This window comes from Stomoxys calcitrans, chromosome 5, assembly GCF_963082655.1.
Source record: "Stomoxys calcitrans chromosome 5, idStoCalc2.1, whole genome shotgun sequence".
Classification (NCBI taxonomy): domain Eukaryota; kingdom Metazoa; phylum Arthropoda; class Insecta; order Diptera; family Muscidae; genus Stomoxys; species Stomoxys calcitrans.
This window is the reverse complement of record NC_081556.1, coordinates 54,596,133-54,609,365: the sequence shown is the minus strand read 5'-3', so window position 1 is coordinate 54,609,365 and position 13,233 is coordinate 54,596,133. Positions and strand designations below refer to the sequence as shown.

At 39.7% G+C, this 13,233-nt stretch overlaps 1 protein-coding gene across 1 annotated transcript; it reads right to left on the bottom strand.

Annotated features, from left to right (window-relative positions):
- Positions 1-4,263: 4,263 nt before the first annotated feature.
- Positions 4,264-5,049, bottom strand: LOC106090638 (zinc finger HIT domain-containing protein 3). The gene is made up of 3 exons (XM_013256907.2): positions 4,900-5,049; positions 4,669-4,838; positions 4,264-4,603 (listed from the first exon to the last, which is right to left on the bottom strand). The coding sequence occupies exons 1-3, from the start codon at positions 4,962-4,964 to the stop codon at positions 4,425-4,427; spliced, it is 414 nt and encodes a 137-aa protein (XP_013112361.2). The 5' UTR covers positions 4,965-5,049; the 3' UTR covers positions 4,264-4,424.
- Positions 5,050-13,233: the final 8,184 nt, after the last annotated feature.

Below are 13,233 nucleotides of genomic sequence, written 5' to 3'. Positions count from 1 at the left end.
CTCCCTCTAGAGGATTCAGAAGTACAATCAGGATATCGGTTTAGACCGTACTTGCCAAGTTAGCGTGTTTTCGACAGACAGACGGATTGGCATGGCTAGATCGACTTAAAACGCCATGCCGATCAAGGATAACTATACTTTATGGGGTCTTAGATGAATATTTCGGGGTGTTACAGTCGGAATGACGAACTTAGTAAGCCCCCATCCTAGGATGTAAGCTATAAAATTTCATTTCGCAGCTCGAACAAATTTTGTAGAAGTAATTTTTTTAGTTTTTAGTTTTAGTTTTTGGACTTAGCACCCCACTGGGAATATGTATAACAACGCCAATGCTAGTAAGTAAACATTCTGTACCATCTTCAGGGATTGGTTCTGCGGTATCCTCTTCGCCGCCATCGCTCGACACTAAGAACTGGGAAAATGTTTTTTCCATATCCCAAGCACACTATCTGTATCAGTAAAGATTTCCTATTTTTTCGCTGCAGGGGGATGTGCCTAAACCAAAGACATCAGATTGATGTTTGATTATTTGGTAAAATTTCCGGATTTCATGCTGACTCCTGAAAATCTCAATTCGCTCACACCGTCGTCTATCTATTCCTAGTTTCTTTCTGCAGAATAGACGTTTCTCCTACTGGTTGCAGGTTTGCTCTGTAAGCCACGTTCTTGTCTTCAGTAGCATTTCAACATTCTTGGTCGTACCATTGGTTTCTTGTGGGGAGGGTTCTGGTACCCATGTACGAATTTCGCGGCATTTTCCATGGAGTGGGCATCTGGGCAGTTATATCATCGGAACAATGAGTGCTTTTAAGAAGCAGTTGGTTCAGTTGAGTAGAGTATGTTGTTGCCATCAGTTGTGCTTGCAGCTTTTCCATTGCCAGCTTCCATGCAGTGTCAGATCGTACTTTTCTCTCCTCGCTTAAGCGAGGGCGAACCTTCGCTGCAACAAGGTAATGAAACGAATCTATGTAAGCTCATGGGATCCATTGTACATCCCATGGTAGCCGGTTGTACGTCCCGGATTGACCCGTTGGAATCCTTCATTGACATGGCCTGCCACCTCAGTGTACAACTACAACATCGTACATCTACGTGATTTTGACCTGGGGACAACCATGTGGCCTTTTGATTTTTTCTAAGATGAAATTTGATGCTGCTAGCCATATTTTTTTGCCACAGTGAAGTCATTAGCATCAATCAATTTTCAGACGTGGAGGCTACATTTCCGGCTATTGAACCAAAGATATTTTCCTTCCTATCTTCGCATTTAAATCTTCCACAACGATTTTATGATGGGTCGTTGGTCTATTCTTCCGTCGGGGCATATGGGCACAAATGAGGCTGATGTTGAAGAATTTCGCCTTTGGCGGATTGCGCTTAGCCTCTCATCTAACGGAGTAAACCTGGATACAAGTTGTTTCAGTCTCCGACTTACTAAAAATTCAACTCAAATTGTTGTTGTTGTTGCAGCAATGTGTTGTACACTAAGGTGGCAGCCCTTGCCGATGAAGGGCGTACCGGATTGACCCGATGACTCCATCGGGTCAATCCGGTACGTTCAACCGGCTGCCATGGGATTGTCGTCGTCCTTTAGTGTGGTTGTGACGCCTCTCACCTACATAGCACTTTCTGTAAGGCGCTAATATGTGCCTTATACTTTCCCAATACATCCGCCAATGTTGTACACTGAGGCGTCAGCCCTTGTCGATGAAGCACTCCATCGGGTCAATCCGGTACGTTCAACCGACTGCCATGGGATTGTCGTCGTCCCTTTGTGTAGTTGTGACGCCTCTCATCTACATACCACTTTCTCATCTACATAACACTTTCTGTGTACGCTAATATGCGTACACTGTACCTTCTCTATAAAGAATCCCGCCATTCAAAGTCGTTTTTTGTTTTCGTGGGTCGTCAATATTAAGACAGTCCGGATTTACTATTCCTTTGTTTCTCAGAGTAATTTTTTTGTTTTCCTGGTGCGACTTACTGGCTCAGCGCCCCAACCGCATGGGTTGTGTGGTATTACACATCTGTTCCTCAATTTCGCAAACCACTTGCGAATTTCCATTTGTTATTTAAAGGCACCAATAACTCGCCTAGTCATTTCGCGTATCATAAACACAGTACTTAAATAAAAGTCAGTGTCATCTGTCCCTTTACGGAGTCTCCTCTCGAAATCGCTAACTGTCCGTGGCTGTGTTTGCAGCTGCTCTGCATTAATACGAAGCTTTCCATTATTCGCAACTTGTGGACGCGCGATTGCAGCAGCTTGCCAGACATCTCTATTGCATCATCGAATGCCACCACATTCCCGCGGCGATTGGTGCTATGAAGCTTGACGAGGATCGCTACCTCCACATATAAATGAGTGGCTAGGTCTAGTAAATGAATCTAGACCTGCTTGATCTAGTGGTTCTCTCTTGTAGCGCTGAACCTCACGCTCTAGATCATGTAGATTTACCTTAAGGCTTCTGGGCGGTGGATATATATCCACGAGATTATGATTTGGATGGGCTCAGCGATAATAGCCCAAAAGTTATTGCTTAGACTGGTCGGAATCATTTCTTCATCGACCATCACAGTCAGCTCAGTATTCACCTCACGCGTATTTGTAGTGAACAATGTGGCTAAAGATTTGGTGGCAGATATCTTCAGATTTCTTGCAGCGAAATATGAGGAAAGTTCGTTGGGGTAGTCAACAATGGGTGGGGATCCTGATGCCATGATCGTACAATCGTCCGCATATGATACGATCTCTATGCCGTCTGGGGGGTGGAATGGAGTATAGGTAGAGGTTAAACAGTGCCGGAGATATCATCCCAACTTGAGGAACCCCCTGTTTCACTCTGCGGTGCTTCGACTTCATATCCCTAAATTCCACAAATGACTGGCTACCACACAGATAATTCGCGACCCATCGTTTCAGGCCTGACTGGGGGACGTGTTGGCGATGTCCTCAAATAATTTGGCATGGCTATCCGTGTCGAATGCCTTCGATAGGTGCAGTGCCACGAGGACCGTCCTATCACATGGCCTGGGCTGATTGAAGCTTCGGCAAATGTGGGCGGTGATGGCATGTAAAGCTGTTGTTGTGCTATGCATTCATCGATATCCATGTTGATGCTCGGCGAATGGAAATTCTCCTACGAGGCTCGGGAGGAGTAATGCCTCAAACGTCTTTGCCACTGGTGAGAGCAGGGAAATCGGTCTGTACGACTCCCCCAAACTCGGGTCCTCTCCAGGCTTCATTAGCGTGATCACTCTGCCCATTTTGCAGACATCGGGAACTTTTAAGAGTGTTCAAAGACGGATTGAGAACAGTAGCAAGGTACTCAACAAGGTGAATCCAGATTCTTCAACATCAATGTAGAGATTTCGTCAGGGCCCAACGCTTTAGATGATTTGGCGCCATGGATGACATTCGTAACTCCGCCCACGGTAAATTGTGATGGCAGTTCATTGGCTCGGAAACCACGAATAAGGCGAAAGGCTCTCTCCTTGCCCTCTCACTCTCGGGATGCACAATAAAATGACAGTTGAACAGCCTGGCGCATCTCTTCGGATCAGTCACGGTTATTTCGCCAAAAGTGACTGAGGTCCTATCATTCCGTCTACCGGGGTTCGAGAGTGAAAATAGGTAAAGCGAACTCCCCGAACTCCATTCTTTCAACGGTGACCAAGACGCTTGTAGACTTCACCTCTCGAGACTAGTTATAAAAATTCCATTGGCTAAGCACCAGCAATCCCATGGCAGGCGGTTGCTTATACCGGATTGACCAAATGGGGTGTTTCATAGGAAACACACAGCTACAACAACATCGAAATCCATAAATTTTAAACAAGGCGACTGTTTTGCACACCACCACTATACGTATTAACCGTCGTCTAAATAAGGTCCCGTCATGCGATAGGCCGATCCTCGACTTAGGAACACACGCACTCCAACTTAGTCCCAGAGTTCCTAGATCTGAATACGTGACAAAATCCAGCAGACGAAATGAAGAATCACAACACATTGCTACAACATAAACAATATGATAACAATGGGCACCACACAAATCGGAGGTGCCCAGCAGAAGAGAGCGGGATAGTGCATTGTAGTTATCCGGTAACAAATGTGCTGTGTCCCGCTTTAACCATGAACTATGATGCTGTCGATGCTGACCGCTATCAGCGGCCGTAAAAGTTGCAATTCCTCGAAGCCACACTATAGTAAATGCTCGCCTTTAAAATATAATACATATTGGCAAAGAAACACTCATATTTGAAATATTGGTATGTCTTACCTATTTAAGGTATTCTAATATTCTAAAGCATATTAACACAAATTGTGTTGCTAATTCCAACGGAGAATATAAACTTTCAAGTCTTTTCTTTTAAAAAAGTCCTTAACAACCTATTAAGTATAAACTTTAACTATTTATTCAGTCTTCTTGTGCACCAGGTTCCACCACTCTTAAACATTCATCGGCAAATTCCAAAAATAATGGTTCATGCATTGCCGCTCTGATCGCTTTCCACGCATAAGGTGCGGTGTCTATTTCGGTCAGCAGATTTCTCAAATGGGGATTACATAGTAGGTTCTTCAAGTGAACACTGTTTTCTGAAAATGCACAAGGGATTGAAACATCAAATACTAGAAATTTATCGCGTACTACCTCTACTTACCAAGCATTTTTAGTTTGTCTATTGACACCGTATCTTCCGTCTTAAATGGATCATGCAGTGTTGGCTCCTCTTCTTCGTCTTGCCCCAAACATGGAATAGCAACTGTTTCCTTCAGCTTTGTCAGACAATCTGATGAATCCTTATGAAGTTTATAACATGCAACAGAGCAACTACGAAGAAGAATAAGTTGATTATTGAATAAAACACATTTATATTCAAATTTTTATTTACTAGGGACTTGTACACTTGGGGCATTTATATTTGTTTGTTTCTTCGTGGCACACTATGCATTCCATTGTAGTTCTTCAAAATAATTCAGTTTTTTTAATACAACTTTATTTTATTGTTTACTTTTGCTGCTGATATAAAAATGTGGAAAATAAGTGATTAAGTGTGTGTTTATTTGAGTCTTCTTCTTTTTCGATTACATTTGCATGTACTACTTATCGATAACAATAAAAAAAAATTATATTCGGAACTATTATTGTCTCGTTCCAATACACGATGATATGGATACTTGGCTACGTGCTTTACAATGAATTGAATAGATATGAATATGGATATCAAAACAAAGTGAAAAATCAAAAAGGCTTGCTCTCGGCCTTTACAGTTGCTTACAGAGCAAAGAGTGTCTGTTAATACAAAAATTTACTTATAACTAGACAACAACTATAACGAGATAACAATATTCTGTTAATAACAATAGCTTACAGAGCGACATGGATAACCAGTTTATAAATGTAAATGTAAATATCACAGGCTTGTGTGTATATATTTAAAAGAAATGTTCATATGCAATGGACAGAACATTTGAACATGTTATATACTATTTGGTTTTTGGAGTTAAGTACGTAAAACGAATTGAGCTAAGCTCATTGTGAGTATTTAGAATACATATAAAAATATTATAAATTATATGTTATTATATACTATCGTATAGTATTATATATACAATATATATATATATATATATATATATATAACTATTATATATTATCATTATATTATAAAATATTATTATTATATTATAAAATATTAACATATCGTTTAATCATTTCTCATCCACGATGTGTTCCTACAGATGTCTTGTTGAAAAATTCTGTTATGCTGAAGTGGGCTGAATCGTTGTCAATGTTTTCATTTATTATGGCCACTGGGGACAGGTAAGCTGAATCAGCCCATGTTGAATTTTTCTCTAATTCATAAATTTCCTTCATTAGGTCATTTTCATGCGTGGCTAGCTTTTCAATGAAAGTTTTTTGGAGCCTTAACCCATAGGAGCATAGAGGTTCAATACCTGAGGAATTGTAGATGTAAGTATTTGCATATCTTTTTGTGCGATTTTGATAATATTTGTTCACACATTTTCTCAGGACTTTTCTTTCACAGATTTCCAATTCTTTGGCTACAGTGGGGGAGATGGTGAACCAAATTGGAAAGCCGTAGATTAACACCGGTCTAATAGCCACCTTATAGAGCAGTAGTTTAGTGGACTGCGGCAAGTATTTACTATTTAGTATATATGAAAATGACCCCAAAATTCTTCTCGTCTTTTGCAGTACTTGTCTGGCATGCATGTTGAACTTTAACATCTTGTCAAATGTAATGCCAAGATATTTGATTTTGGATTCAACAGGAATTATGACGCCATTCAGAGAGAGGTTAAGTGTTTTACTCTGGGGTACCACGAATCTTGGACATTTGCCAGAGGCGTTCCTGATACAAATCGCATGAGATTTGGCAGCGTTTATTCTAATGCCCCACTTGTCATAATACTCGTTGATGAGTCTCAGGTGTGCAGATGCTTTTTCAAGGGCGATTTCTGGAGATATATCGTGGGCATAGATAAGACAGTCATCCGCATATAAAATGGCCTGCGAATCTTGTGCTGCATGAGGAAAGTCATGAAGAAATATGTTGAAAAGAAGTGGAGCCAATACACTTCCTTGAGGTACTCCACTTTCGACGGCTCCTAATGCAGATGTTGTACCTTGTATATCGACACAAAATCGTCTGTTCGTGAAGTAGTTGGCCAAAATCTTCACAATATGGGGATCAGTCTCCAACTGAATAAGTTTATATAAAATGCCCAAATGACAGACTGAGTCAAATGCTTTTTCTATATCAAGTGATATAGCAAAAGTGCATGATTGATTGCGTAGATTGATAGAGATGTCATGGTGAAATTTAAGCAGTGCATGCTGGGTAGAATGTGCTTTCCTGAATCCGAACTGGAACTGAGGTAAGGGTTCAATAACATAACCGTTTTCAATCTTTTCTTTTAGGACGAGCTCAAATACTTTCCCAACGTTGGATAAGAGGGAAATCGGACGATAATCGGACGGAATCATACAATCAGTTTTCTTTTTGATTGGAATTATCTTTGCAACTTTCCAATCCGACGGAAAGTAGCCATTGTTTATACAGTGATTGAAAATCAATGTGAGTAGTTTTATGGTTGAGTCCGGGAATTTTCTCAGTACAAAGTTGGAAATTCCGTCTAAACCGCTAGATTTCTTATTATTCATACATTGAATAATGTCCTTGACTCTTTCAGCATTCGTGAAGTGGAAATTATCTTGGTTGTGGACTGCGTTAAATTCATCGTTAAAGGTATAAATATGGCGAGGAATGACATTTATACAATCTGATATTCTCGAATGTAAATCTCTAACTGGGTGCAAAGGCAGTCTTTTTCGGAAAGTTTCTGAATAAAATTCTTGAAATTGGTGTGCAATATCGGAGCTGTTGGTGAGTATGCTATCGTTTTGGACAATTTGCTGGCAAAATGGTGATTTATTTTTCCCAGTAAGTTGATAAATTTGTTTGAAAGCGGATGGACTTGGTTTAATATTCTGCAATCTCTTGTTGAAATGATCAGCCTGTTCCATGTTGACAGTTTCCTTGATAATAGTTTTAATCAATTGTATTTGTTTCGATAATACGATATACTCAGTGCTTAAACGGTTCCCCGTCCGGTGAAATATTTTTTTTAATTCTTTCTGCCATAGATGTTTAATTTTATAAAATTTTTTCGCTTTTTCGGAAAGTGGGAATTTATATCCTTGGAAAAGGCTTTGTTTAGTATGGGCATTATGAATTGAATTAAAAGCCGCATTGAAATCACCAATTAAAGTATCAATCTCGTGATTTTCAAGATTGGAAGTAAAAAGAGGCATAATGCGGGAGGATGCAGAGTCCATATCCTGGATAAAATTGGGCCAATTTGTGTCTTTATATGACGTACATGTTCGTGGAGCCCTCAAGAGGAGTTCCGGCTGATTTACACGGAGAGATAGTCTAATTGGGAAATGGTCCGAAAAAGAGGGTAAAGTGGTGATCTCAAAATTTGGCATAGTCCTGTTCAGCAGATGTGGGCTGATCAGAAAGTGGTCCAGAAACGAAGAGCCATTTGGGTATGAAGGTGAGGAGTCACATAGCCGATAAACGTCCAGGCTGTTATCTTCAAGCCACTTTCGTAATAGCTTGCCATTCAAGTTTTCAATTAAATCACCCCATACAGGACTTTTCGAGTTCAAATCGCCACCCAATATATAACCATCAAAATTTCCACACAGTTGCAATAACTTGTTTAGATCAGCCTCGAATCTTTGCGGAGTGTAATTGCAAGGCACATAAATTGATCCAATTAAAAATCTACCACGTGTGTCATCATTTGCAAACTCTATTTGTGCCAGCGCAGTAATTATTCCGACGTCATTCAAAAATATTCGATTATATTGTATCGTATTTCTAATAGCAATACCAACTCCGACTGAACAGTTATTATAAATGAAATTGTATCCATCTAATTTTGCTTTTCTATTTCCTTTCAGGTGACACTCCTGAATGAAGCCAAAGTCTATTTTGTTCCGATGCAGGCAGTTTTTAAGGTCGATTTGACGACTAGTATCAACTAGAGATCGTACATTGTAAGTCAGAAACTTTATGAGCCTATGGTCCATAATTAACTCGCACTTTATTTAATAGGCGCAAAAATTCGATTTTGGCCTCTGTTTTCGGCATATTTGAATAGTCAGATAAAAATATGTTGATCTCTTGCTCCAAAGTCAACTCTTCAGGTTCCAGAAATAGAGAAGCTAATTTCAAGAATTGGTCAATGACAGGTGGTCTCTGTTGCTGAACAGTGTTCTGTGCAGGACGTGAATTAAAAAGGTTGGAAAATGTGTGGCCAGGAGTTATCGCAGATAAGCCTACCGCCCTAGTGACATTGTTCCTAGCAAGAGATTTCTCCTCAATTGCCTTGGCTACTCTTTGCTGACGGGCAGCAACATGTTTCTTATACGCTGGACATCCCCGCCAGTTCGCCGGGTGTCCCACCTCACCACAATTGGTACAATAGGGATCTGACGAATCCTCCTTAGTGCGTTGACACTCTCCAGGTTCGTGAGTCTTATCGCATTTGACGCACTTGTACTTCGAATTACAGTTCTTTGCAATGTGACCCCAGCGTTGACAACGCCGGCATTGTATTTCAGAATCTTTTCTCCTCGGCTTTTCCCAGGAGACAATTTGACTTTGTAGGCCCCTAATACCAGAGATATCGGACAGGCCCTTACCAGGAGATAAGGATACCAAGAAAAGGCCAGTATTACTGTTTCTTTGAGTTTTATAGATTGTAACATTTGTTACAGTGTTCGGGACAATTTCATCCAATTCTTCCTTTATATCTTTTATTTCAGTACTAGCTGTGAGACCCCGCAAAATAAAGGAAGGCTGTTTCAATTCCTTTGGTGTGAATGAGTAAGAATGAATGCCCTTTTCCCTCAAAAGGGCCATCATTGATGAGTGAACGGACGGATCAGCGAAAAATGTTTTACTTTTATTCTTATTCATATTCTTTACCTTGAATGAGAATTTAGGTATGGTTTCCCTTAAGGAGTCAACAAGCGCCTTGATGTTTACGTTGAAAATAAAAATTGGTGGACACCATTTTGGTTTGGATTCAGCGTCGTTGTTGTTGTTATTTTTATTGACATCGTTGGCCTGGGTGTCTTCATTTGCTGCAGTAGATGTCGATGCAAAATCCACTTGGGAAAGTACACTTAGAATGCCAAATGGGTTGTCGTCCGTCTGCTTATGTCTCTTTAATCTTTCCCGAAGATCGGGGATTTCAATGTCGCTTTGATTCGCTGCAATCTCCTTATGCTGCCTCTTGGTTGCATTTATTTGCGCGCTCAGGTTATTTGTATTTTCAACTTTTGAAATGTCTTGAGATGTTGAAGTCTCCTCCTCCGCTACATCAAAGTCCATGTCCAATGGTACCAAGCCAGGCATCTTATTTGCAAAAATTTGCACTTTAGATGCCTGTTAAATCAGTGCTTTTCCGAAAAATTTATAAATTATTGAATTTTTCCAACATAAATAAAAAATATACGTCTGGATGAGTTCAGAGTTGCCGTGTTTTTCAATGTGGAAAATAAGCGAAAAGAAATGTGGCAAACAAACATGGTCAGCTGATTACAGCATACGATTTAACAATTGGTTGGGCGTTGACAACAACAACTTATCTTAGACAAACACCACCGTGTTGCCAACCGAATCATAGCATTGGCATTGCATAAATTACACTATGCGACAAAATTCAATTTTTATAACAAAAAACAGTAGATTTTGAAAGTTGATCTTTTGGTCATTTTTCAACATTCAGTGAATATAGAAAATTTTCAACAAAATTAAGTGTGAGTGATTAAAAAAATAATTCGCGTGTAGCCACGAGGCTTCCCATACGTTTTCAATGTGAGCAATTCTACTTATTTGAGGAGATTTGCAGCAAATCTCCTTCCAAATTCAAATGCAACACTGCGTTTGCATTGAATACCTGTTATTATTACGACTTTTGGGCAGCACTTTTTCTTAACATCTGACAATTTCTTATTGAAATTATAAAATTTAGTAGTAATTTAATAAAATCGTTTCACAAACTTGATTGTGACAGCAATGTATATGCTGAACACAATAACAATGGTAATCACAGAAAAACGCTGTTAAAAACGTTACTGTTGACAAATAAAAACCGTATGAATCGTAGTGGAAACAGATTTCAGATAATCTCAGATAAAGCGGATTTGGGCTCTAATGGAAAAAGTTTTAACAGCCTATGGCAAAACGGATTTAATAAGGCGGTCTCACGCAAACAGCTGTTAACAGCCGGTCGGGTTTGACGGTATTAAGTTCGCGTGCTAAGTTCGGCCGGGCCGAATCTTATATACCCTCCACCATAGATTGCATTTTTCAAAATCCTTGCGCTGCATCTCTTTTTAGAAAAACAAAAAAATATGGATAAGAATTGTTATGCTATTTGAGCTACATATGTCAAATTATAGTCCGATTCGGACCATAAATAAGACGAATTTTGAAGACCATGGTAGAAGTCATTGGGTAATATTTCAGTCTATTCGGATAAGAATTGCGCCTTGTAGGTGCTCAAGAAGCATCATCGGGAGATCGGTTTATATGGGTAATCGCTGTATCAGGCATATATTGGACACGTATTTTGAAGGCCATGGAAGAAGGCGTTTAACCAAATCGGATAAAAATTTCCCCATCTAGAGGTCTATGAAATCAAGATCCCAGGTCAGTTTATATGGCAGCTATATCATGTTATGGACCTATTCAAACCATACTAAGCACAGTTTTTGGAAGTCATAACAAAACCCTTCATGCACAATTTCAGCCAAATCGGATAAAAACTGCACCCTCCAGTGGCTCAAGAAGTGAAGATCGCAGTTCGGTTTACATGGCAGCTATATCAGGTTATGGACCGATTTCAACCATACTTGACACAGTTTTTGGAAGTCATAACAAAACAATTCATGCACAATTTCAGCAAAATCGGATAACAATTGCGCCCTCTAGTGGCTCAAGAAGTCAAGATCCCAGTTCGGTCAGCTATAGATGGCAGCTATATCAGGTTATGGACCGTTTTAAACCATACTTGACACAGTTGTTGAAAGTCATAACAAAACACTTCAAGCACAATTTCAGTCAAATCGGGTAAGAATTGCGCCCTCTAGATGCTCAAGAAGTCATGATCCCAGTTCGGTTTATATAGCAGCTATATCAGGTTATGGACCGATTTAAACCATACTTGGCACAGTTGTTGAAAGTCATAACAAAACACTTCATCACAAATTTCAGCCAAATTGTATAAGAAGTGGGCCCTCTAGTGGCCCAAGAAGTCAAGATCCCAGATCGGTTTATATGGCAGCTATATCAAAACAGGGACTGATATAGCCCATTTACAATCCCAACTGGCCTGCACTGATAGGAAGTATTTGTGAAAATTTTCAAGTGCCTAGCCTTACTCCTTCGAAAGTTAGCGTGCTTTCGACAGACAGACGGACGGACATGGCTAGATCGACTTAAATGTATCATGACATCAAGAATATATATACTGTGTGGGATCTTAGACGATTATTTCAAGGTGTTACAAACATAATGATCCCACCCCCAGGATCCCCCTACCTACGCCAATAAATCTTGATATAAGTCCCATACACCGATCTCCCGATTTACCTTCTTCAATCATAAAATGCGTATTTTTAATTCAATTTCGGCAACAGTTCACAAAATGATCCGGATCGGTCTATATTTAGATATAGCTGCCGATCACTCAATATAGGGTCTTTAGCAAGGATTCGAAGCGGAGCAGGCCTATTTTTGCCGGAGCGGGAGCCGAAATTTTTGAACCTGCCCCGCTCCGACAAAATAAAAATCTTTAAAATAAAAATATTTTTTGTTTGCGCACTTATTTTGGGCAATTAAAACAAAAATTAATAAATTAAGATGAGATAACTTTAGGGTTAACTTTTATTAAATCGTTACAAAGTTTCATCTTTAAGCCAAAACAAGTCAAAACGAGCTAAGTGCCGTAGGACCGAATCTTGTATACCATTCGCCGTTGATCGCATTTGTCCAGTTCTTTGCACGGTTTCTCTTTATAGGCAGAAACTAAAAAGGATCTAGCAACAACCAATTCCATGGAATAGGGGGTATATTCATTTAGTCATTCCGTTTACAACTAATAGAAATGTCCATTTCCATAACTACTAAGACGATTTAACGATGTTCAGATATTGAGATAAAGTTTGACACAGTTTCGTATTTTGTTTATATGCAGGGAAAGTTCTTGAACGAGCTATACGGACTATATTTCGATATAGCTGCCATGTTAACCGATCTCCCGGTTTAGGGTCTTAAACCCATAAAAGCCGCTTTTATTGTACTAGGGCCCCCGATATTCGAACCGAAAATGGTAAATATCGAGCAATAATTAGATATAGCTGCCATAGGTTAGGTACGAGTGGCAGTCCTTTACAGACTCACTTATATAATTATAAGTCCATTGTGATACCCCTGCACTGGTAAGCACGCTATCAACTCGGCTACCGGGGCGCCCTATATAGCTGCCATATAGACCGGTCTACCAATTAAATGGCTCGTTTATGACCCAAATTTGTTGAAATTTAGAAACTTACTTCCTGTCGACATCCGCAACGAGTTTGGTCCAGATTAAACTATATTAGATATAGCTGCCATATA

What these genes read in the sequence shown, in the direction of transcription:
- LOC106090638 (XM_013256907.2), bottom strand. Translation starts at nt 4,964, where the DNA reads ATGGAATGCATAGTGTGCCACGAAGAAACAAACAAATATAAATGCCCC. An exon ending in CCCAAGTGTACAAGTCCCTA is followed by an intron (nt 4,839 to 4,899) that starts GTAAATAAAAAT and finishes TCTTCTTCGTAG; the next exon opens with TTGCTCTGTTGCATGTTATA. An exon ending in AGACAAACTAAAAATGCTTG is followed by an intron (nt 4,604 to 4,668) that starts GTAAGTAGAGGT and finishes GTGCATTTTCAG; the next exon opens with AAAACAGTGTTCACTTGAAG.